The sequence below is a fragment of the Phocoena phocoena genome, chromosome 4 (assembly GCF_963924675.1).
Source record: "Phocoena phocoena chromosome 4, mPhoPho1.1, whole genome shotgun sequence".
NCBI classification, from domain to species: Eukaryota; Metazoa; Chordata; class Mammalia; order Artiodactyla; family Phocoenidae; genus Phocoena; species Phocoena phocoena.
In genome coordinates this window covers 8,182,392-8,208,811 of record NC_089222.1, presented here as the reverse complement: position 1 = coordinate 8,208,811, position 26,420 = coordinate 8,182,392, and the positions used below count along the sequence as shown (strand labels likewise).

At 43.6% G+C, this 26,420-nt stretch overlaps 1 protein-coding gene across 1 annotated transcript in view; it reads left to right on the top strand.

Annotated features, from left to right (window-relative positions):
- Positions 1 to 26,420, top strand: part of KAT2B (lysine acetyltransferase 2B) — a 100,277-nt gene that overhangs the window by 41,958 nt on the left and 31,899 nt on the right. The window contains exons 3-6 of the mRNA XM_065876725.1: positions 6,583 to 6,728; positions 11,647 to 11,739; positions 13,231 to 13,412; positions 20,603 to 20,794. Of these exons, the coding sequence (XP_065732797.1) occupies positions 6,583 to 6,728; positions 11,647 to 11,739; positions 13,231 to 13,412; positions 20,603 to 20,794 (613 nt within the window). The remainder of the gene's footprint in view (positions 1 to 6,582; positions 6,729 to 11,646; positions 11,740 to 13,230; positions 13,413 to 20,602; positions 20,795 to 26,420) is intronic.

Sequence of the window (26,420 nt, the reverse complement as noted above, 5' to 3'; positions counted from 1 at the left end):
AGGCTTCTGACACCAAATGTGCAGGTTTTTCCACACCGAGCAGTTCTCCAGCTCTCTGGGTGTCCTGCGACTTAACTGGATTCTGCTACGATCTGCCTGTAGTTAGCACAGACCCCACAGGGTAAGGGCTCAGATGCTGATCCCAAGCTCAGGTCCTAACCCGTGCTTCTGACTGATCGGCTGTGTATCAGAGGTTCCTACGGCCCCCTCCTCGAGTTGGATAACTTTCTAGAGTGGCTCAGAGTTCTCAGGAAAACAGTTTACTTACTAGATTTCTGGCTTTCTATAAAAAGGATGCAAGTCAGGAACAGCCAGATGGAAGAGATGCACAGAGCAGGGTGGGGTGGAAGGAGCCCAAAGCTCCTCTGCTGTGTCCAAGCGAGCTGCCCTCCCAGCACCTCCAGGCTTCAGCTACTGGAACCTTCACATGCCCTTCAGTTAGGGGTTTTAACGGAGGTCTTGTTTACATAGGCATAGTGATTGATTAGTGATTAGCTCAGTCTCCAGACCCCCTTCTCTCCTGGGGAGGTGGAGGGGGCTGGCTGAGTTCCAACCTTCTCAACATGGGTTTGGTTCCCCTGGCAACCAATCCCCATCAGTAGGGGCTTTCCAAAAGCCCATTCACAGAAGCTCAGGTGTGGTCGAAAGGGACATGTTAGGAATAACAACAGACACTCCTTTCACCTTTACTTATGAAATTCCAAGAGATTTGGAAAGTTTACTAGGAAACTGTGCTAGGAAAGGAGACAAAGACCAAATATATGTTTCTTTATATAAATCACAACATCACAGCCAGCCTCTTTAGTCTTCTCCGACATGGAATGGTTCCTCTGCCTTTTTTTTTTTCTTTTTTTGGTCTTTTATGATATTGATGTTTCAGTGGAGGAATGTTTTTTTTTTTTTTTTTTTAAATTATTTTATTTATTTATTTTTGGCTGCGCTGGGTCTTCATTGCTGTGCGTGGACCTTCTCTAGTTGCGGCGAGCGGGGGCTACTCTTCGTTGAGGTGCGCGGACTTCTCATTGCGGTGGCTTCTCTTGTTGCGGAGCACAGGCTCTAGGCACGCGGGCTCCGGTAGTTGTGGCACACGGGCTCAGTTGTTGTGGCTTACGGGCTCTAGAGCGCAGGCTCAGTAGTTGTGGCGCGCGGGCTTAGTTGCTCTGCGGCATCTTCCCGGACCAGGGCTCGAACCTGTGTCCCCTGCATTGGTGGGCGGATTCTTAACCACTGCGCCACCAGGGAAGCCCGGAATGTTTTAAATGTTGAGAACAAACCTGTCGAAGAACTAGGAGAAAATACATTTTTGTCATCTTTTGGTTCTATGGGAAAGACCTTTGCAAGCAAGACCTTAAAGAAATGCCAGACATAGATTTGACTTTCTGAAAAATGTAAAATTCCTATATAACCAAACCACAACCTAACAAACAAAAACCCCAGTGAAATTCAGGAGGATAGACAGAAAGCTCTTTCAAGCAATTAGAAAAAGACCCACATCCTAAAAAAGCAGGCAGAGGGCGTGAATAGGTAGTGCACAAAAGAACAAATACAAATGGCCAGTAACATGAAAAACAAACAACTCCAAGGGCGTTCCAGCGAATGCAAATCAAAACAGTGGGGGACCCTGATTAATTTTCAAAAGACTGATGAAATGACGGAGCATGATTCTTCACTGTTGGCAAGCGTGGGGAAAGGGGTATTCTAGCACACTGCTGATAGGATGCACATGGATGCAAACTTTATTGGGAGGATGCATTAGGGAACATGTATCAAAGCTTTCAATGGCATTGACTCAGTGTTATGGGTTCTGTGGCCGATTAACTGCTATAGATTTGTACATTGTAGTTTACAGATATTTATTATTATTATTTTTTGCGGTACACGGGCCTCTCGCTGTTGTGGCCTCTCCCGTTGTGGAGCACAGGCTCAGCGGCCATGGCTCACGGGCCCAGCCGCTCCGCGGCATGTGGGATCTTCCCGGACCGGGGCTGGAACCCACGTCCCCTGCATCGGCAGGTGGGCTCTCAACCACTGTGCCACCAGGGAAGTCCGATTTTTATTTTTTTAATATATGCCTCCAGGCTTGTAAATAATAGAGGCATATCTCTTCAAGAAAATATGCTTTTGGTTCATCGAAGGGAGCTTATTTGCATCAAAAAGGTTTCTTTGGAAAACATTAAGAGGTTTTTTTTTTTTTTTTTCAATAATAAGTGGCTCTTTTTAGTTAAATACGAGTTCAGTAAGTAGTTTCGCTTTACGGTTAGAGTGAAGTGTATCTGGGTGTTGGCATGACGTGGTGTTGACTGTGGGGGCTATCTAATTCTGCTCAGCAGCCCCCAGGAGTCAGGAGACGTCTCTGGATTTGGTGGAGATGGGGTTGATGAGGACAGTGGGGCTTTAGGGAGACTCCCATGGCAGTAGAGCAGTCTGGGGGTTGTTTTGTGCCGTGGGCTTGAGATCCCAGTGATCACAGAGGTAGGGGTGGGAAAGCTTAGCTGCGTCCATCCGGTGGTGGCACTGGTTGGGGGAAGAAGGACAGTGAAGGAGTGCCAGGTTCCTTGGCAAGAGGGAGTTGCTGTTTTGAGGATGGCCTTGAGGATTTTAATCCTGGAGTCAAGTTTGCCAGGATGGTGGTGCACTGGTTGTTGGGATGGCGAGGTGGTGAGGTAGGGTGTGGGGATGGATGATTCGGGTTGCAGGAGACGTTAGCTGGTGATGTGGATTTGATGAGAGGGAAAAGCTGAGTGCTAGATGCTCAGAGACTGAAAAGGAGTGTTGGTGAAAGGGGCCCATGCTTGGAGAGTCTGTGAACAGGCAGGTGCAGACGACTACACATTGATGCAGTGTGGTTGTATCTGCCTGTGCCGGCTTTCTCACTACACGGAAGCTTCTCTTTCATGGCAACTTGTCCAGAGCTGCTTTTTTCCTTCTCAAGTAGATGGTCCACTCCCTCTGTTTTCATCTAATCTTCCCCCCACCCCACCCCATCATTCATTCTAGGAAGCTTAACCCTTTTCGTGCACTGTCATCCTTCTGCCTCAGTATAGCTCCCTTCACCTCCCGACCCACCCTTCCTTTATTCTTGGAGGAAGATTCCTACCCTCTCGGCTGTGAGGAACACCCCCATTTGTCCAGCACAGCCTCGCCCTTCCTCCCTCTGGGAACCTGCAGCTTCCTTTCCATTTCCCCATATCTCCAGCTCTAGTCCTCTGTACTTGGGGTCACACACAGAGCTTGGAGGAGAGATTATGGATTTCCTTATGCACAGAATCAGAAGGAAATGGACCTCCTCAGGTCTCATGTCTTAAGCATTTTAAGTTTCATCTAGTCTCTTCAGAATATCGTGGTTTTCAAACCATGCAGCTTAGAGCCCCAACAAGGGGAGGGGATGCTGGGCCCCACCCACCTCCCACTCCATTTTGAAAATTGGAGCTTCCAACCTCTGTTTCAACCTCTGTTTAGACAGAGCAACTCTTTCTAAATTCTGATTAAGGATTTATCTGGGCAAAGCGTTTGTGGCTTAAAGAAAGTGAACCACTGGTTTCAAAAGTGAATCATGGCGTATATTTCTACGAGTTAAAGCCACTATATGTTAGCACCTTAATTAGACTGTTTCATATTTTGGAGAACCTGAAGGCATTTATATTATATTGGAGACTGACTGCATTCATAACTTGTCACTGGAAAGAGATTAAAACATTACAAGACCAAAACAGTCTTAAATAAAATTGTTTCTGTAAATAAGTGACATAAAAATTTTGACCTACTTGTCAGAATAAGGCCTGTCTCCCAAAGGCTTCAGACTAACCTCAAAGAAAATTTTGCATTCTTGAGAAAACAAGATGACCCAGCCAATGTTCTACCTAAAAGGGCATCTATTAGAAAGTGATGAAGCCACATATTGTAGAGCCAAGTAGAAAGTAATAGATTTGAATACTGACGTTCGTGTGTACATAATGTAGTAATATAGTGTTGGCGTTGTCAAGTTGAGATGTATCTGTGGATGTATCTATGGTACCTAAGGCAGACCTCACCAGATTTCCTTCCTCCCCTCTTCCCTGTTAGAAACGCTGTCTAGAGGTGCACACCCGTGCACACGTAGGTGTGTGCACACCTACGCTCATCACCAATGGCCCGTGACTTGGGCCCTTCCCTCTGCCTTTCCATTGCTTTTCTGCGTTAGAAAGGAATGAAAGGTGGGTGGCCTCTGCCCCTCTAACTTGAACCCCTTGGCTTCCTCATGGACGCGTGGAAGGCCCACCCTCTTGGTATGTAATCCTCTTACCTCTCTGAAAATGCTTTTGATCGGATATCTTCGTTTGAGGTCCCACAGGCGCAGAGTCAAAGACAAGGATCTGAGTGCAAGTCCTAGTTTATTTGGGATGGAGGTAGGGGAGTGGGAAAGTGAGACCAGGAGGAGAAGGTGGCCGATACGGGTGCATTATTAAGCCAGTTCCCGCTGTGGGCAACAGGTGGGTAATTCTGTGGGGAAGATGTGAGAGCTGGTCTGGAGCACTTAGCTCAGAGTTCTTCCCCCCGAGGGGCGAGGCAACTGGGGTCTTTATACGCTAACTTGAAGGCTGCTCTTGAGGGGCGTGTAGGTGGCAGAGCAGATTCTGGTGACAGGAGGGAATAGAGCTGCTGGCAGTTGGAGGCCAGGAGATGTGCTCTGAGGTGGTAAGGGAAGGGGATCTGGGTGGGGTACCAGCTGCGTTCTCTATCCCAGACTTCGGACTGGGCTTCATGGTTTGGTCTCTGGAGTAGCCTGACCCATGCTTGATACTTGGATCGTTCCTCAAGAATCTTCAGTTCCAACTCCCTTTAAAAAGGCAAGGGAAAAAAAAAAAAAAGGCAAGGAAAAGCCTACCCTTCTCCATAGTTTAATCTTTCCTTAGAAGTCATCTCAAGTGCTTCTAGGTCCAAGCATTTTCAGTCAACATACCTGAAATGGATCGCTCTTGAAGGGCAGTGCCTATTGGCACAGTGAACATAGTGATTAGTTCTGGGGACACAGACCTGAGAGCCACGGTCCCGCCCAAGGTGCTCCTGGGCTCCTGGTTGGGTACTGGATGGCTTACCTAGAGAGAGTCCCTTTCAAGTGAAAGGGGTTTGAAGTGAATCACCTAATCATCCAAAAAATATGTGTGTGGGTGCTTCAGAATTTGGTTCAAACATCCTTTGCTTTCAGACCCCAGCTCTGCCTTGTTGGCCAATTGACATTGGAGGAAACAGCATTCAGTCTCTGTGAGCCTCAGTTTCCTCAACCGTAAAATGGGGCTACTCATCCCTACTTCATAGGATTATTTTGAGGATAAAACATGTTCATCTTGAAAAATGGGCTGGATTTGGGAAGAAGAGAGGACAGGGGTGTGGGAGGGGAGGAGGGTGATGGATATGCCACTTAATGATAGTGAGGCAACAGAATAAAGGTAGGAAAGGTGGGTTTGGAGCGTGACCGTGCAGGACGTTGAATCTCAAACTCGGGCCTTGGGGCTTTGCTGCAGAGATAGTGAGGTTTCACTGCATCTCAGGAGGGCTGAGGAAAAGGACCTTCATTCAGTTTTTACTGATACTCTTTTTTGGTCTTTCCTGATATATGATATTCTTGGCCACCAGAACTGGTCACAGGACTTAGAGCTAAACCTTTAGGGAGCCTGGTTTTGGGGTCCTTCTGAACCCGCAGTCCTCAAATCCTGGATCCAGCCTGTAGGACCACAGGACCCTCTTGGCACGATGAAAATCGGCTTATTTGGAAACATATAAGAATTTAACACCGTCATACCCAGACTTGGTGCCAGCAAGTTCCAGATCTTAAAACCGTACATTAGCCGCTCGTCATTTTCAGTGTTGGAGGGGGAGGCTCGTGCTTAACAAGGTGGTGGTCTCTTACAATTATAAGTAGATTTTGTGTGAAGATATCAGTCTTATGGGGGTTCAGAAAGTTCCTCTATTGACAATGCAGTCTGATGGGTTGACATTCCAGAAGGTTCCTGGGAGAGGATGTTCTATTTTATTTTATTATTTTTATTTTTAAAATTTATTTATTTTTGGCTGTGTTGGCTCTTTGTTGCTGCGCGCGGGCTTTTTCTCTAGTTGTGGCCAGCAGGGGCTACTCTTCGTTGTGGTGCATGGGCTTCTCATCGCGGTGGCTTCTCTTGTTGTGGAGCACGGGCTCTAGGCGCGCAGGCTTCAGTAGTTGTGGCACGCAGGCTCAGTAGTTGTGGCTCGCAGCCTCTAGAGTGCAGGCTCAGTAGTTGTGGCACACGGACTTAGTTGCTCCGTGGCATGTGGGATCCTCCCGGACCAGGGCTCGAACCCATGTCCCCTGCATTGGCAGGAAGATTCTTAACCACTTTGCCACCCAGGAAGTCCAATTTTTATTTTATTTTTATTTTTTGGCTGCACCACTCGGCTTGTGGGATCTTAGTTCCCCAGCCAGGGATCAAACTCGGGCCCTCTGCAGTGAAAGCACGGAGTCCTAACCATTGGACCGCCAGAGAATTCCCAAATGTTCCATTTTAAAATGGAGACTGTTGGTGGTTTCCATCTACTTCTCACCTGTGTTCCTTTGATCTTTCTCTTAAGCCGCTCACGTTTCCCACCTGGAGAATGTGTCAGAGGAGGAAGTGAACAGACTCCTGGGAATCGTGTTGGATGTGGAATATCTCTTTACCTGTGTCCACAAGGAAGAAGATGCAGATACCAAACAAGTATATTTCTACCTATTCAAGGTGAGACTTCCACATTTTGAAGGGCTTTTCTTCTTTCTCTCACTGTTCAAATATGCTCATTATCAATGGGCCAGGTCACGTGGGAACGCTTTCAGCTTAGGTATGTCTTCTGGCCCTCGGGTTTGCAGAAGCATGTGTTTCTCCGTGAGGGACTCTTTAAAATGACCCACCGTACTTTGAGCATATCACTCTCCTCGAGAGCCTTCCTACTTGTACACAGAGTTGAATATCTTTATGTGCTTATAGATTTCTTTCCATTGCCTATCCATCCATCCAACAAGGACTTAGCAAATACCTGCTCTATGCATGGCGCTCGTATAGGCATGAGAGATAGATCAGTGGGCAAAACAAAGTCCTTGCCCTCATGGAGTTTACATTTCAGTAAGAGAAGCAGACAATCAACAAGTCAACAGTATGTTTGCAGGTGGTGATAAGTGCTGTCAAGAGAGACAAAGCAGGGTAAGTGGCATCAGAATGGCAGGGATGCCGGGGGGGCTGCGGCGACCTGGTGCTAAGGAAGAGCAGTTAGGAAAGGCCTGTCTGCGATGACAGTTGAGCAGAAACCACAGCGGGGGCATGAGAGCCATCCCTGAAAAGGGCCGGGGAAGTGCCTTCCAGGCAGGGGCGCGTAGACCGTGTTACGAGTGAGCTGTACGTGACCCCTCAGCATGGTGAGGCCCAGGCGGCAGGGGGAGACAGGAGAAGTGGCTGGAGGGATGCTGCTAAGACCTCGACTCTTCAAGGGGAGGAATCAAGAATTTCCAGATTTGTTTTGGCGTCTTACCGCTGTTCTCTGTGCCTGTTGACACCAGTCACCTAGCACTGCTGCCACTCCCCGCCTCTGCCTCTTCATGGCTCTGCCTCAGCTCCATTGGGTCCCAAGCCCCTCCTTTCCCACTGATATGGGTCTCCCCACGCTGGTGATGGTGATCAAGACTGACAGACTGGGGAGGGAAACCGGGGGTGGGAAAGTGGAGAGAGGAAATTCAGGTTGCCAAAAATAGATTCACAAAGGAGGCCGACAGAAGGAATAATTTAAAAAGCCCCAGAACCTGCTACTGAGGGCCCTGTTGATTATGTTGTATTGTGTAACCCTTATAAGGATCTCTAAAAACAAAAACAAAACCCCAAACACTCCCCTTCCCCTCGGGGCTTACAGCCAGGAAAAGTTTGCCTCTCCTAATGAGGGCTGGGCTTCATTTTGTATGACAAGGAGAGATCCATTTTCCTTTGAGTTTCCTCTTTTGCTTTGGCTGCTAGGAATCTCAGGGCAAATTTTATACCCAATTCTTAGAATGTTGGTGAGGGCAGAGGGGTCTGAATTTACTTGAAATATGTAATTTTCCCTTTTCCCCTTTTATTAACTTTTGTTTTTTATTGTACTCCTGGGGTTTTGGGGGTTGATGGGGGACAGGAGTGGGAGAGGGAATTCTATTTTCAACTTTTGGAGTCACGTGGGGCTGTTAACACTAAAACGGTAAATGTTGGGGCGGGGTGTAGGAGGAGGGAGGAGAAGGCAAGGGAGAGAGACCACAGCCATTAGCAGGCGCCAGGCTGCTTCAGGTGACAACTTGTTGACATGACCGTGAGGCCTGAGTCATCTGGACTGAACCCTGGCAGGTTCATACTGTTTAGAGCTTCTTTGGAAAAAGGCCTTAGTTGAAGGAAAACAACGTCTGCATGACTGCAGCTATTTGTCTTGGAACTCAGCTCCCTGGCGGGCGGTTCCTCACCGCCCTGCTGGAAGGGAAGGTTTCCATCCTGTCGGCCTCCTCTAGGTTCTGTTTATAACCAACCAACAGGCCAGAAAACACTGCTCCGCTTTGAAGTATGTTTTCTCTCTCCCTTTCTTACCTCTCTCATCTTTAGCCATGCAAATATCTTTGCTCTTGAGAACAAAATCCAAAATATTCAGCATTCTCCCCTCTCCTCCCCCAAAGTCATTCTTGGGGCAAATAAGTTATAAATCATCCGTTTCTTAGTTTTGGAAGAGGAGTTCCTGTGTCTCTTATGTCTCCATAATTAAATTAAAATGGTATTGTGCATTTTAGTAGCATTTTGGAAGCTTCTTCTGCCTTAGAGGTTGAAAATGAACTCGGTGAAAAGCTGCTTCCTGAAGCTCATTTTATCCTAGTGTTTGTCAGCGTGGTTCTGGAGCTCAGCTATAGCTGGGTCCCAATCCTGGCTTCAGCACTTAGTGAATGTGACCTCAGGCAAGTCGCGTTTCCTTATCTATAGACAATGATAGCACCTACTTCAAGACGTTGTTAGGAGCATTAATGAGGTAATACGGATAAAGAACCAGGGAGAGTGCCTGGCAAAAGTCAGGAAGCAAATGCTTGCTGCTATTATTAAAGTCTTCGTATACACCTATTTATCCCAGCTTCATCCTTTTGTAGATGAAGAAGCGGAGATTCGACACCTCCCCAGTTCATCCGTCTACCTCCAAATTGAAACCCTCAGTGGGTCAAGTTCCCAAATGGTCTTACTTTAACTGGACAAAAACGTAGGCAGCCAGAATTATTTGTATCTAAATTTGATAATCAGTCTTTTTGTATCCTTAGAAACACATACAACAACTTATCATTTGGCACCTTTATTTTTGTAAAGATGGGCATGATACATTGATAAGATCAGCAAATACTACATGTGAGTAATTTATATGGCACCTCTAGAAGGAAATGAGGCCCTTATAAGACCCAGCTCAGGGGGCATACAGGGTGTTCTTCAACCTTGGGGGTTCGTCTGTTTCCACTAACTCCTGGGAGAAAGTTTGCAATGTTTTGTTTCTATTGAAAAGGCAATCAGTGGAGAAAGGAGAGAAAGATGTAAATAATGTGTAATAAATAAATAAATATGTAATAAATACATGAATAAATGAGTGAGTGAATGAATGAATGCATGGTCGTATATCATAACTGGCCCATGTGTAAAGGTTACTGAAGGTTCAAGCAAAGGTTGAAGGTGAAGAATTTCAAGATCAAATTTATTTTCAAACTAGGTCTTAACGAGTGGTTCCGCATTCTTTTTACTCTCTGATATTTGCTCTTTGAGGGCTTTAAATTCCAATGGCAGGGATTAAGAGCGACGTTTTTGTTTTATGGGCGTTGAGATGCCAGAACACTTGGCCCGCATTCTGTGGATGGAGAGGAAATGAAAAAAGACCTCAACAGTGAAAGTTGCCAATTGAGAGCCCTATGGAATTCCTTCCGGAAGAGCCTGGGCCCTGGATTATGTGTGCGACCCACAGCCGTCCCACACAGCCCCTGCACACACAGTGGACCTCGGCCTTTCAGGGGTTTAAGTCAGGCCATCCAACACCTGCAGTGGCCTGGATGGGCGTGTGCAGAGGGTGCAGTGTCCACCAACCTCTGGGTCAGCAGAAGGCACGAACAGAGTCGGGAAGGGCGAGTGAGCAGGAAAGGTGTGGCGCTGCTGTGTGCTCCCGGCTGCCCAGAACACGAAAAGTGTTTAGCTTCTCCCAGCTCTGGTCATGGGTGTGAAGGCAAATTGCATTACCTGGTAGTCACCCATGTTGTTGACCTAAGGATTTACTAACATGTAATTAAGATAAATAGAATATGGTAGCTTCCCTTTGAAGGCTGTGTGTGTGTGTGTGGGTGGGTGGGTGTGTGGTGTGAGATACTGTGTATTTCAGAGAAAAGCCTAAGCTTAAAATGTCTCAAAATAAGATGTTAAAATGAATTCCCTGGTGGTCCAGTGGAATTCATGCCACTGCAGGGGGCGCGGATTTAATTCCTGGTCAGGGAACTAAGATTTTTCTTTAGCACGTCATGATTGCAGCGTGCATGCGGAAGGCACCATCAAAAACAAAAAGACAAAAACAAACAAACAAAAAAGAATGCTAAATTTGTTACTCTTACGTATTACCTTTAATCCACATCTTGGTTGATTAAATATCGTAGGAAAAAAATAACATCAAAGTTTCAATGGGGCTTCTAACCTCCAACTGATACAGCCTCAACTGTACTGAGCCCTTAAACTCCCTCCAAGGCTGACCTCCTACCTCACCTTCCTGCAAATGCTTTTCCATCCTCTTGTTTTGTTTCATGTTTGTCCTCCCTTCCAGACTCAGTTTATACCCTTCCTCTTCTGTGACATCTTCCCTCGGTAAGGCAGACTTCTGAGCTCTCATCCTCTGGGCTTTATACTGCACTTACTGCCTTTGCAACTTATTTGGAATTTCTCTTCTGCCAACCTTTTTTTTTTTTTTTTTTTCCTTTTGTGTGTGGGAAGATAGCATGGTATGGCCTGGCCCAGCTCCATTATGTGGCCTCTTTTTTTTTAAGGTTTTGTAATACTTTTATGATATTATTAGTATTAAGCAAGACATTATTAATATTATTTAGAAATATCGTTAAGACCTAAATTCTGATAAACAAAAAGAGGAAGAGTTGACACATTAAGTAAGTTAAAATAAAAAAAATTATAGAGACCATAAATAAAGCTAAAAGGCAAACAACAGAATGGGAGAAAATATTTGTAATCTTTTTTCTTTTTCAATTGGGGTGTAGTTGTTTTACAATGTTGTGTTAATTTCCACTGTACAGCGAAGTGAAGTAGAGTTCCCTGGGCTATATAGCAAGTTCTCATTAGTAGTTCTCATTAGTAATCTGTTTTATACATATTAGTATATATATGTTAATCCCAATCTCCCAATTCATTCCATCCCCCTTTCCCCGCCTTGGTGTCCATAAGTTTGTTCTCTACATCTGTGTCTCTATTTCTGCCTTGCAAACCAGTTCATCTGTACCATTTTTCTAGATTAATGTGGCCTTTTTTTCCCAGCAAGATTGTAAGCTTGGAGAGTCCATAGTGTCTGTGTGTGTGTGTGTGTGTGTGTGTGTGTGTATGTGTGTGACACTGACTGATTTTTTTTTTAATGATTTCCTTACAGCTCTTGAGAAAGTCTATTTTACAAAGAGGAAAACCTGTGGTTGAAGGCTCTTTGGAGAAGAAACCCCCATTTGAGAAACCTAGCATTGAACAGGTAAAGAGATACAAGAGAAGCCCCTTTCTTAGTGCTTTAAGGCTGAACAAACGTTCTCGTTTTCATCCTCATTGCTGGCTTAGAGATGTTCAAGTCTGTAGGAACTGTCTTGGGCCCTTTGGATCGGAAGTGAATACTTAATGTAATAAATGATCTAGCTTGTGTCTCTTAGGGTTGCTGAACGCTCAGAATTCACTGTGTGTTCGGGAAAGAAAAAAATTAATAGAGCATGTAGTTCGTCAGAACACATGAAATGGGCTTTTTCTTGGTGTTGATGTTTTTTTTTTTGCGGTTCACGGGCCTCTCACTGTTGTGGCCTCTCCCGTTGTGGAGCACAGGCTCTGGACGCGCAGGCTCAGTGGCCATGGATCACGGGCCTAGCCGCTCCACGGCATGTGGTATCTTCCTGGACCGGGGCACGAACCCATGTCCCCTGCATCGGCAGGCGGACTCTCAACCACTGCACCACCGGGGAAGCCCCGGTGTTGAGGTTTTAAAATTAAGTCTTTGTCCCTCTGTTTGCACTGTTGAAAAGTCTATTGAGGCGAGGGAATTCAGGAGCAATGTGAAAAACATTGTAAGTCAAGTAAAAAGCACAGAAAAGAAATGAGATTTTGTTTCCAGAAATTGGCTTCTTGGTACATTATGATTCCTGCAAAGAAGCCGAGATTTACTTGGGGAATCTGTTGATATGTATAGACCTTTTCTATTAGGTGTTGTCAGGATTTCTCATCAGTATCCATTTTTTGGCCCATCATTGTTCGCCTAAGTAAATCTCAGATACTCTGGACTGAATTTCTTGATGAGAATAATTACAGAAGACATGATATCAGAAACAAATAAATGTATTTTATCAGTCAGTTTTTCATAGAAAAAAATGTTGTCTTCAATCCCTACGAAATAAGAATTCATTGTTCCTTTATTTGAAATGAAATTAGATGGGAGTGTTCTGAGGAAAGATTAATCCACAAATCCACAGATTATTTTAAAAGGCCATAAGTTTGAATAAGAATTTTCTTTTGGTAGGTTTACTAAAACCGAAAGAGTGACAGTAAAAGTTCAAATTCTAGTGGTTTAGTTCAAAAATTAAAACTTTATGAATGTAAAAACATTATATTTATCCAAGAATCTCATTATTTGTGAGCTACCGTGTTGACAGTACAGCAAGAGTTATGCTGCAAAATAGCCATATTTTATTGTTTATGGGGTTTTGATTTTCTCGGTCCGTGATTTTGAATTTTTCTTTAGCACGTCATGATTGCAGCAGGCATAGAATTGCAACTCACAGCCTCTGTGTCTTGTCACTTTTTATAGACTGTGATCTGGGGCATGATTCCTTCTGGGCATTCCTGTTTTCTAAGAGGGAAAAGGAAGAGGTTTTTGTGAATAGAGAAATGTCTTTTCTTTTGCTAATGACCACCAACGGGGCTGACTATGTGAGTGTTCAGGATTGCACAGCTGCGTGAATAAATTGCCTTTCCTCCTTTTAAGGGTGTGAATAACTTTGTACAGTACAAATTTAGTCACCTGCCATCCAAAGAAAGGCAAACAATAGTTGAGTTGGCAAAAATGTTCCTGAACCGCATCAACTATTGGCATCTGGAGGCTCCATCGCAACGAAGACTGCGATCTCCCAACGATGATATTTCTGGATACAAGGAGAACTATACAAGGTAAGCAGACGGCCGGTTCTTCTTCTTTGGCCCATAAAGTATATTGCAGACATAACACTGCTACTTGCCTCTGCAAGCAGAGAGTTGCCCAGTTATCACGGGACCCCATCAGTTAGAGAGAACATCTAATTTAACTCCCCAGATTCCTACTCTTCATTCATAGCATGATGTTTTTGGAGGGTGAGGGATCCAAATCATCTAGACCTGAACTCTTTAATACGATAGTTGCCAGCCACATGTGGTCACTGAGCCCTTGAAGTGTGGCTGGCATGAATGGAGATTTCTAAGACTGTACAAAAAAAGAAAAAAAGAATGTTAAGTATTTCATTAACAGTTTAATAGATTTTTATATTGATTACGGGTTGAAATGGTAATATTTTGGAAATATTGAATTAAATAAAATATATTAAAGTTAATTTCACCTGTTTCTTTTTACTTTTTTAATGTGACTTACTGGGAAATTTAAACGTGTGGCTTACATTTACATGTGTGGCTTGCATGGTATTTCTGTCGAGCACTGCTGATCTAGATAATTATACTGACTCTGTAATTATTATATAGAGACATCATTAAAAAAATAAGCAAAGACCGTGAATATAATAGTGTTAAAATTTTTTTTTAAAGAAGGAAAGATCACCATAGTCCCAGCAGCATGGTATAAATAGTATCATTATATATATTGTCTTACAGTCACTGTCCCTTTAAACAGATATTTTACATTTGTTAGAATGAAAGAAAATACAAAATTTGCATCCTTTTTGCCCCCCATTCAGACGTTTTACTGGTTGTATTATAGTCTGTTGAATTGATGTACTGTAATTTACCTAATCATGTCCCTATTGGTGGATATCAAACATATTCTTGGATTACACATCCAAGAATTACACATTTTTCTAAAGTGGGAATTTATTTTTATTACTTATGACTTGCAGAATAATAGAATTGACTTAAGAGTCATAAACATGGGCCCTACAAGGCAGAATGACTTACATTTATTTAAGTAAGACAGTGACTTGTATTATCCATTCTGTTCACCTTTTTTATAACTTTTCCCATTTATATGTTATAGGCACATCAAGCTTGCTTCAGGGTCCCCCCCAACCCCGATTTAAAATAGGCAGTGTTTTTCGACAGCTTGTAAAGACCACTTGTACCCAGGTTATTTTCTGTAACAGCGGGTGACAAAGAGGAATGGGTGTAGTTGAAGATAAGCTTTTCTCTCTGATCACTGACCTGATTTCATGAGTAAAACCCCCTTTCCCTCTTTTCTCCCCTTTTACAATATATACAATTTGAGTTACAAAGTATTTTATCGTAATAATTGTAAAGATTTACAGATTTCTTCAAAATCAACCTTGTAAATTATGTCTTCATTTTCACACCTTCATTTCAGAGTTTTATATTAACAGTAGTTCCTATAGCATCGTTACTCCTGTTTACAATGAGTTGAGATAATAGAACTCTCAAAAATATGTGTCTTTTAACTCCATCTGTGAACGACTGACAATGCTGAATATCTGTCAAAGCCAAACCCCTGAAAATATCTGCCTCTCTTTTTGTTTGTTTTTTTCATTTTTTGTCCGTCTTTTTCCTTTGGTCCTGCCAGCTTGTGGGATCTTAGTTCCCTGAACAGGGATTGAACCCGTGACCCCTGCAGTGGCAGCACGGAGTTCTAACCACTGGACCGCCAGGGAATTCCCAATATTTGCAGCCCTTAAGAGAGGAAAAATTGTTTCATCAAGAAGGAGAATTAATTGTGAAGCAGCACGGGAGTTAATGCTGTATTTTAGAAAACAGAATAAAAATACCGTGTAGCACTTGGGAATTACCAAGAAATGGGTGGCACTTATGAAGACTCAAGGAGTCGTAAAAAATAGAAGTCGAGTTCTGGAATGAGCGATGGGTTTGAACCATGGCTCCATCCCTCCCCAGTTCTGTGTGTGTGTTAGGGCTCTCACCTCGCCTCCTGGACCTTCTGTTTCTTCCTCTGCCCGGTCCCATGGCTGTTGTGTCCCCTGAGGTGGCCCGTGCCTGGCGTCTGGCGCACAGCACAGGCGCTGGGAAGATGCTACTCATTCTTTCCCCCCAACACATGCCCTCCAAAACGCCAGCGCGCGACTCTTCAGCTGGAGTGTGTGCAGTGGGATGAGAGGGTAGCGATTTGAGGGTCGCTTTAGAAAGGGCGCTGAGAGACAGCCGCAGGGTCCTGGCTGGCCCCGCCTCCTCGCCCCAGCCGAGGGCGGAAGGGTGGAGTCCGATGTGGGGAAGGGAAGCAGCGAGGGGCTTGAGTGAGCCTGTCCTGCAACCTGCCGATTTCTAGGCCGGACGGAGATCAGGAGCCTCTGTAAATAATAAATAAGGGAATGAAGGTAGATATGCCTCCCGCCTACCCCCCCTCCCCCGCTCCCCCACCCCCGGGCTTCCCCACCACCGCATTGTTGAGGAAGAAAGGGAAGCAGAGAGGAACAACCTGTGAACATTATCACAAGCGAGACTTGTTTCGACCACGTGGGAATTTAAAAAACCACACGCCGCTGCGGCGTGGTGTCTCACTGATACCATCTTCTCCAAAATAGGTCCTGTTACAGCTGCAGGCACCACGTGGCGTGTCAGTGAACCTCAGGAGCTGGACTGTTGGTTCAGCATGTAATTTACAGCAGTTGTAGCCATTAGGACCGAGGGGCGGAAAACTCGTGGAGTGCACATCAGCATGAAGATGGGGAGAAACAGGATTCTCTGTGGAAGAGAATAGACTCAGAAAACGATTATGTTCCTCACAAAGCTAACCTGTGAGGATCTAGCCAATAAAAAATTAAATGCAGACTGAACAGTAGAACTGCTTAAATTACTTATCCTCTCTGTTCTGGCTTAAGGAAAAGCGTAAATATTTTATATGTTAAAAATATCTGGTATATTAATGTTAATATACTTAACCTTAATAATTTATATAAGTATATATTAAATATACCTTTATATGTCCCCCAGCAATCACTGTGGTGTTGGAAAAAAATCTGGACAAATATTTTGAAATTCCTTGAATTCCATGATGGTGTGCTAATATAATTTCACGAGGAAATAACTGGAAAATAAAGTGTCAAAGGAATACGACTTCTTACAATACATCTGACCAACAGAATATGCTGAAGGAAAGTGACAAATAATTAGCCTTACATTCTCAGTTGTGCAGACCTCAAAATTAGAGGTCATGCCTATACTGGGGAGATGGCATTGTAAGAATACTGAGCAAGTTAGATATAACTAAATTGATTTTGTATATCTACTGCTGTACGAGGTTACAGCCTGTCACCATGCTTCCTGGGCATTCATAATTAGGTGTGTAAATCTAGGGCAGTATTTATCACAGAGCGTGGCAAGAACAGTGGATTGGCGCTCGGGAGACCTAGCTTCTAGTGTGGTTTCTAAAAGTAACTAGCCTTTAGTTTGGGAGGACTGGGAGAGGTCACTTAATTGCTGAAAACCTTAGGATTTTCAGTCCAGCAAGTAGGTAGGATGACATGGTCTTCTGCAGTCAAGTTCTCCAATTCTGTTCACGTTTCAAAGAAAGCAAAGTGGTTGCAAATCACCACGATGCCGTTAAGAAGTCAGAGACAGTTGTTTGAACCATCAGTCAGTTGCACGTCCATGCCGTCACCGTTAGGCACACAAAGGCATACAAAGATCCCTGAGCTGTCCTTTCACTTCTTTGGAGAAGACCTGAAACCAGTCGTTTAGGTATAATCTTTTCCTCCAGGTTAGTCTTTGGGGGAGCGTGTGAGCAGTGACATTCATTCCCGTTTCCTTCTTTCTGTCTCACCACACGCCTGGACTGTGTCATTTACTAGAGCAGTCCCCGAAACACCACACGCTGACTCATCTTCTGTCTTTTCACACTGTGCCCTTACAGATTTATAAAATAAGATTAGTCTTGCAAGTAAAAACAAAACTAAACTACAAAGTGTAAACTGAGGTCTATAAAAATGATTCTCAGAGGAAATGAATGGCAACCTATTATTTGAAAATTTTTACTAGATAATAATCTATGCTGCCTTCCTCTACTCTGGGGAGAGTGAATGACCTATTAAGCACTTTGGGACATTTTATGAATTTATGATAGTATTTATAACCTATCATTGCCATAGCAGAAAGAGCATCTGTCTTTAAGTAGGGTCTGTGACATCTGTGACCCCTATAGATGGAAATGCTCTTTTAGACACAAAATCAGCACTGCCAAATAGGATATAATATGATCCACAAAAGTGAGCCGCATATGTGATTTAACATTTCCTCGTAGCTACATTAAAAAAATAACCACAGGACATTAATTTTAATAATGTTTTATTCACCCAGTATATAAAAATATTATCACTTCACCATGGGATCAATATGAACAATTATTAATGATGTATTTTACTTTTGTATTTTTGGTACTAAGTCTTCCAAGTCCAGTGTGTGTTTTATACTTAAAGCACATTTTAATTCATTCACTAAATTTTAAGTGGTTAAAGATAAATGGGGTTCTACCAAAACAGTAAAGTTTTGTTTAATGGAAAAATATTTCACAGCGTTTCCATTTGAAAGTAAATTTTATTTATTTTATTTTTATTTTTTCCTTTATGTATTTTTAAATTTCAGTATAGTTGATTTACAATGGTGTGTTAGTTTCAGGTGTACAGCAGAGTGATTCAGATATACTGATATATATAAATCTATTCTTTTTCAGATTCTTTTCCATTATGGTTTATCATAGGCTAGTTCCCTGTGCTCTACAGTAGGCCCTTGTTGGTTGAAAGTAAATGTTAAGTTGATTAAAATTAAGTAACATTAAAAATGAAGCTCTTCGGGACTTCCCTGGTGGCGCAGTGGTTAATAATCCTCCTACCAATATAGGGGACACGGGTTCGAGCCCTGGTCTGGGAAGATCCCACATGCCGTGGAGCAACTAAGCCCATGCGCCACAACTACTGAGCCTGTGCTCTAGAGCCCGCAAGCCACAACTACTGAGCCTGTGTGCCACAACTATTGAAGCCTGCGTGCCTAGAGCCCGTGCTCCGCAACAAGAGAAGCCACCACGATGAGAAGCCTGCGCACCACAACAAAGAGTAGCCCCCTCTCGCCGCAACTAGAGAAAGCCCGCACACAGCAACGAAGACCCAACACAGCCCAAAATTAAATAAATAAATAAATTTATTTAAAAAAAAAATTACGCTCTTCAAGAAAACAAGCTTATGGTTACCAAAGGGGAATGGAGTGGGAGGGATAAATTAGGAGTTTGGGATTAACATATACACACTACTATATATAAAATAGATAAATAACAAAGTCCTACTGTATAGCACAGGGAACTATGTTCAATATTTTGTGATAACGTATAAGGGAAAAGAATGAAGAAGAATTATATATTCACATGTATGTATATACACATATATGTGTATATATAAAACTGAATCACTTTGCTGTTTATCTGAAACTAATATAATATTGTAACCCAACTGTACTTCAATTAAAAAAAAAGAAGAAAAAAAAATTAAGCTCTTCATTTGTACAAGTGCTGAGTAGTTACACGTGGCTGGTGGCTACTGTATCAGCACAGGTATACAACAGTCTCATCATCATAGAGGCTTTATTGGACAGTACTGGTCTAAATCCTTAAATCCTTATATATCTTCCATTGCAGCAGATTGGACATACTTTTAATATTATTAACATTTACAGACAATCTTATGATAGCCTAAGCCTCATGAAATTGAACTGATGATTATGGTTTGTGATTACATTTGTAGTTTCATAATTCGTTCCCTGGGAGCTGGCCTCCCTTCGACTCCAAATATTTTAACTTCATTTAGTGGCCACAGGCTAACTTCCAGCAAAGATTGGCTCCGAAGGTGATGCATTTCTATGTGAAGTGCCTTATGGATTACAAAATCAATGAACCTCCTAGCTCTTTCTGCTCCCAAGGTCGCTGCTTCCGACTTGACAAGATACAGTGCAGCCCTTAAGATGCCCGTCTGGGTATTGTGTCATAAAATGACATTTGGGTGTGAATTATTAGAACAGAAAAGTTGAGAGGAGAACAGAAATAGTAGCAGGGTTTTAAGGTTAATTTTGAATCTAGGTAGATGAACTAACACTAATGAAAGGTTTCTTCCCCAAATATGAAACAGTCCCACCCCATACACAGGAGGACTAAGAAGTAATACAGAATAAGATAAAAAATAAGTCAAGAAGCATAAGTGAATATTGTTCCACTCTTTATTGAGGGGCTGACAGTTCATTGGGGCGTCCTTCAGCAGTTTGGGCGCATTGGAGCACGGCCCCCCATCTTAAACAAGATCAGGAAGGCACACAGGGAGGAGAGGGGTTTTATTTGGGGAAAGCAGTCCTGTCCTGGAAGAGGATGTTTGGGTCTGCTACCAAGGAGCGGGACCTGGGCAGTGAAGCCTCGACCCTTGACCCTGGTCTCTGCTGCCCTCTGCGCCCCACTGTGTGCCCATGTTGCTGGGAATTTCAGGGCTTGCATCTCCGGGTGACCCTGTAGAAGGTGGGTCCATTGTGGGTGGACACTGATTTTTTAGCTTCTCTTGGCTGAACGAGCTTTCTAAATCATATGCTCTGCATAGCCCGTGTGCCCCAGAACTGTGATCAGGTTTCAGGAAAGCCCTGGTTTCCCTCTGGGAACTCCTCCAGCCCTGTGCAATGCTGAAATGCATTTTTGACTTTGAGTCTGAGTCATTGAAAATGTACCTAAGCAACAGATGGTGGAAGCTCATTACTTCCTGCGTTTTGACTGAGTTTTGAACAGTCTTGAAGATCTTTATCTTCCCACCAAAGCTGTGGAGGTATGTGAATGCTGCGTAGGCATTTTAAAGAAGCCTTAAATTTTACTTAGAGGATTAGATGGGGGAGTTCTGATTCTTCTGCAAAAGGAACTTCCTCGGTTTCCCCTTTAATTCCTCCTCCTGTTTAAAGGATGCTGCAGAATGGAATGACTCTAGTAGAATTGGGCCCAAGTGGCTATGGCAGGGTGAGCTCACCGAATTCCCACGTTTTACTAGCTGGTGGTGATACTTCTGCTTGTCACTGCAGACCTGGCTTCTCCTGCTGAGGTTGATGATACAGAGTAGCCGTCCTTGGGTGTTCCACATGGTCTGGGGCTTAAGGGATACTGACGGCGTGCTCTCCTCTGGTTGCAGGTGGCTGTGTTACTGCAACGTGCCCCAGTTCTGTGACAGTCTGCCTCGGTACGAGACTGCCCAGGTGTTCGGGAGAACCTTGCTCCGCTCTGTCTTCACCGTGATGAGACGACAGCTCCTGGAACAGGCGAGGCAGGAAAAAGACAAACTGCCACTGGAGAAACGGACTCTAATCCTCACCCATTTCCCAAAGTAAGGGAGTGCTCTTGTGGGTCTTTGATGCAAGGGCTTAAGACTGATGGATACACAGCAAAGCCTGCCTCAGTGACACAATCAGGAGGGGTAGGAAAGAGGGACCCCATCTTTCTCAGCTCCCTCTGGGAGCCTCCATGGGTACTTTCCAGCCCATCTGAGATGAGCTTGACTCTGTACGACTGGTCCCTTAGCCTCACCTCATCCCACCTGAGTCTCATGGGGCGTGGGGGTGGGGGGGATGGGGGGGAATGCTTTGTTTTGTATATTCAGCTGCCAGGATGCTAGTGGGGGGTGGGAAAGGTGGTGCAGAAGCCATTTCCATCTTCCCAGAAGTGGTGCAGGAGAAGTCAGGTGGCTGTTTCTTCTGTCCCACGTCTCCAGCCATTTCCTTTTTTAAATTTTTTGGCCCACCATGCGGCATGTGGGATCTTAGTTCCCTGACCAGGGATTGAACCTGCGCCCCTTGCCTTGGAAGCACGGAGTCTTAACCACTGGACCTCCAGGGAAGTCCCATCCAGCCCTTGCTAAGATTGGCGGATCAGTCCCGTCTCAGCTAGAGTGAACTAGACCCCAAGAGCGGGGCCGGCCGGGAATAGAGAGGCCTCCTTCAGAATGATCCTTGTTCCTGTGTACTCAGTTTCTTGTGGAATGTGCATGTTCTTGTGCACCTTGCTTCTCACACCTGCCAGAACTCCAACACGTAAATAATCATTTAAATGTTTTTCAAATACATGCAGCGTGTCAAAGGGATAGGAAGTTGCAGTGCCACACCAATGGCCTTGGAAATGAATTTTCAGTGCGAAGAACCCAACATTTAAGCTAAGAGGCTGGGTGCTGGTGAGAGGCTGGGGGTGCAGGTGATGGCTTGCCATGGAGCAGTGACAGCAAGACAGGAAGGAGGCAGTTCATTCTGCCTGGAAGCACCGGTCTGCAGGGGTGGAAGGTACCATTTGAAAAGGCATTCTAGGTCTGATAGAGTTCTGCCATGGAGAACTGCGAGATAGCAGAGTTTCAGAGAGGAGCCATTATAGTCTTTGAGCAAAGATTGATGAAATCCTGTTTTATCTGAGAAACTGGATTTTTATTATTATTACTATTTCTGGTTTACCCAGTTTGTATCTCAGGAAAGATGATAGTTTTAATTTTTAAAAATAAGTGAGGCCCAGGGCTTCCCTGGTGGCGCAGTGGTTGAGAGTCCGCCTGCTGATGCAGGGACCACGGGTTCGTGCCCTGGTCCGGGAAGTCCCACATGCCACGGAGCGGCGGGGCCCGTGAGCCATGGCCGCTGAGCCTGTGCGTCCGGAGCCTGTGCTCCGCAATGGGAGAGGACACAACAGTGAGAGGCCCGTGTACGGCAAAAAAAAAAAAAAAAAAAAAGTGAGGCCCAAAACAAACAACAGCAAAAATGGTTTTCTGATGAAAATGGACTGAACAATTTTTTTTTTTTTTTTTTTTTGCAGTTTAACACGAATCTCAAACATTAGGTAGAGGATAATTCTAATGAGCTTTAGCTGAACGTCCAATATTTGAACATAAGTCCTAGCCACCTGATTTTCAGTATTTCCTGAAGGCAACCAGCACACGAGACTGAGGCAGGACATGGACCCTTTGGTATCCTCCAGGGAGGAAGGTTCAGAAGCACTTAAACTGCAGTTTGAATGTTGCCCCTCAATGGGTAATGAACTCTGGGCAAGCTCATGTATTTCAGTGGCTGCCTTTTAACTGTTCTAAGCTTCTTTCCATAGAGATTAAAGCAGTTTTCTTATTTCTCTATTACATTTGCCACATAAGTAGCATTTCATGCGTTCAGATTATAGTAGTCGTTCCGTCTCTAAGCCAAGGGACAAAGAGGACCCCTCTCCCCTCCCCCCTCACACCTTTTGCGGTGCTTAAAGAGAAATTTTAATTACCTTGCATAGTAGCAATTTTTTCTCCCCCATAGCAAACTCAGTTTGCTTCTTGCAGGTACTTGCTAATTATAGTGTTATGTTCGTTCAGCCCATAGTTCTGCCATGCTTATGCTGTTCCGCTGAGAAATCAGTGTTGCTTTCTTTTTACCTCTGTTCCTAATGGTAGGGTAAAAGCACCACCCACTTCTCCTTTTAAATCCCTTTTCATTGAATCTGACAACATTTGAGGCTGTTAGGGATTTGTACCTGCAGGTTTGGCGGCAGAATCTCATACCGAAGCCGGAGGTGCCATTTGCATCTTGGGCACCAGCTCAAGGGGAGGGCTGCAGACTGCTTCTCACACCTGGTGAGGTCGCCGTGCTTCTCAGATGCATCTTCAGAGCTTACATCTTTATCTTCCTGCCCTTCATATGTTGCCGCTTCTTCTGCTTGGCTTTAACGTGTGCCTTTCCCCGACGCCACCCCCATCCACCTATTTACATGGTGGTTTTTAAAAACTTCAGTATCTGCATTTCATTCTAAAAGTGATAAATGGACATGTTGATGAAAATTTGATGCACAGGGAACAAAGAAGCAAAAGACCACTATAACCCTACCACTGTGATATACTTTTTGTGCTTTTAGATATTTCCGTTTCTTCTCCGTGTACTGCGTTCTTTTATTCTACATATAATTTTGTATCCTCTGTATATAAAACAAGAGTTTTCTCATAGCATTAGATGAGCCTGTTCTTTATTTTATTGAAATAACTAAATATATGTATGTGTATATATATATAATATAACACACACATGATTATTTTCCTAAATTATTAATGGCATTCTTCTTTGGTGAGTCTCTTTAGGGCTTTGTGAAGTGTTCCCATTATATAATTACTGATAAAGAAGGAGCCTGGAAAAGGAAAGGAAATTTACTTCTGTGATAAAGGGCAGTTGGGGAAATCTTGAGGGCTGTGTGAGGTGAAGGCAGAATCTGCTTAGCAAAAGGGGGAAATGCATCGAGAACCTTCCGTCTTGTCAGCAAGGTCAGAATGTGACCTTAGTAAGGATTTTACCTCCTGTTGCTGTCAGTCTTTCTGTGTTAGATAAGAAACATACTAAAGTGTTTTAAAGCATAAGTTAATGGTGGCTTGCTTGGCAAAAGGCGACTCATGTCGTTTCTGTAAACCATGAATTACACAACTGAGTGCAGGTAGATGTTCACGCAAATGGTACCTTATTCTTAAATCTTCTGAGTATGAACAGCAAGTCAGAAGACCCTCAGGACCTTTCCCCACCTGTCTTCACTTCCAAAAACACAACCTCTCCCACCCCGAGACCTTCTAAAGTCTTGCCGGATTTGATTAATGGGAAGACTAGTGGCACTTTCAGTAATTGTGATGATGTTGATGATGATGTTAATGTAGGTCCTTGATCAGTTGTCCATACTTGGTCTGTTTCTCAGTTCAAGTTTTAACGTAACTTGACACCTTTATAAAGGTAACATAACACATGGGCTATACATTATCATAGCTTTAGGGGTGGGGGCAGGTCCCCCAAAGCAAATCCATTTATAAAGACTGTAAGTAGTCTTACGTATGTCTTGTTGCCAAATGGATTAGGGAAAATACTTTTTTTAAGGGCTTTTGGATTTCAAAATTTCAGAGACAGGATAGTAGACATATATACTAGCTAACCTTTATTACATCATTGCAGTGTAAACTTCTTGAGGGCAAGACGAGGTTGTGTTCCCTCTACCCTCCAGCACCTGGCATGTGGTGGGCATTCAGTGTTTGTTGAGTGAATGAATGAGCACTTCCTAAGGGGCCATCACCATTTGAAGCATGACATTAAGTGTGCTCCTCACTACCATCTTCTGCAGGAGTTACTGTTGATATTTCCATTTTATAAAAGTGGAACCAAGGAAGAGGAAAGTTAAGAACTTGTTCCAAGGTCACACAAATAATAAGTGGTGAGCTTGGTAATTGGATTTTAGAACCCAAGCTCTTAGTCATTATTCTGTACCCCTCCATGAGAATTAATGTGCCTTCAAAAGAGGCTTTCAGGAAGACATTCCAGTACTAGAAGTATAGATTTGTGTTGGTATTTTCATCATAGTTCTTCTATTTTGGGGCACATAAGAACTGTCCAAGGTACTTATCAAAAATCAGTTGCCCAGACCATTCTCCCAGACTCCGATTCAGTAAGCTTCGGTGGGGTTTGGGTATCTATACTCTTACCAAGGTATTCGGTTGATTTCTGTGGGCCCCCAAAACTTGAGATCTGTTTGTTTATAACACGACAGGAAATATAACGTAGTAATTAATCACACGTTCTGATCTTGGCCCTGCAATTTACTGGTTGTGGGACTTTGTACCAGTTATTGAGCCTCTCTGTGCCCTAAGTTTTTCCATCTGTAAAGTGGGTACAATAATGGATCCTATCTCATAGGGTTGTTAGGAAGATCAAATGAGTTAATATACACCAACTACTTAGAGCAGTGTCTATCCTATAGTAAGAGCTATGTATGTGTGTGATAAATAAAAATAAAATACGTAACTCGTTGGGTTGATGTGAAGATTCAATAAGAAGTTCTTACCCAGAGAAAACCATAATTCAAAAAGACACATGCACCCCAATGTTCATAGCAGTACTGTTTACAATAGCCAGGACATGGAAGCAACCTAAATGTCCATCAACAGAGGAATGGATAAAGGAGATGTGGTACATATATCCAATGGAATATTACTCAGCCATAAAAAGGAACGAAATTGGGTCATTTGTAGAGTCATGGATGGACCTACAGAGTGTCATACTGAGTGAAGTAAGTCAGAAAGAGAAAAACAAAATACTGTGTATTAACGCATATATGTGGAATCTAGAAAAATGGTATAGATGATCTTATTTGCAAAGCAGAAATAGAGACACAGAAGTAGAGAACAAATGTATGGATACCAAGGGGGAAAAGGGGGGCTGGTGGGAGGAATTGGGAGATTGGGATTGACACATATACACTATTGATATTATGTATAAAATAGGTAACTAATGAGAACATACTGTGTAGCACAGGGAACTCTATTTAATGCACTGTGGTGACCTAAATGGGAAGGAAATCCAAAAAAGAGGGGATATATGTATATGTATAGCTGATTCATTTTGCTGTACAGTAGAAACTAACATAACATTGTAAAGCAACTATACTCCGATAAAGATTAATTAAAAAAAAAAAAAGTTCTTAGGACAGTGCAGGCACATGGCAAGGATTCCGTAAATACTATAGCGGCTTTTGTGATGGAAATGACAGTGACAGTGACCGCTCTGTGGAGGGCTGGAATCTGGTTCTGAGATTCCCTGAGGGTGGCTGCGTGGAATCCATTTCCACTGATGTAATGCTCTGTGTAGTCTAGCTCGTATCTATTTATGCAGAGCCCAAAGAGAATACATCTGTAGAAATGCATTCTGTTATTAGAATATACCAGGGCTGCCCAACTAAATCATCACTTGAGTCATAATTGACTAGCATATTTCTTTTTTTTTTTTTTTTTTTTTTGCGGTACACAGGCCTTTCACTGTTGTGGCCTCTCCTGTTGCGGAGCACAGGCTCTGGACACGCAGGCTCAGTGGCCATGGCTCACGGGCCCAGCTGCTCCGCGGCATGTGGGATCCTCCCGGACCGGGGCACGAACCCATGTCCCCTGCATTGGCAGGCGGACTCTCAACCACTGCACCACCAGG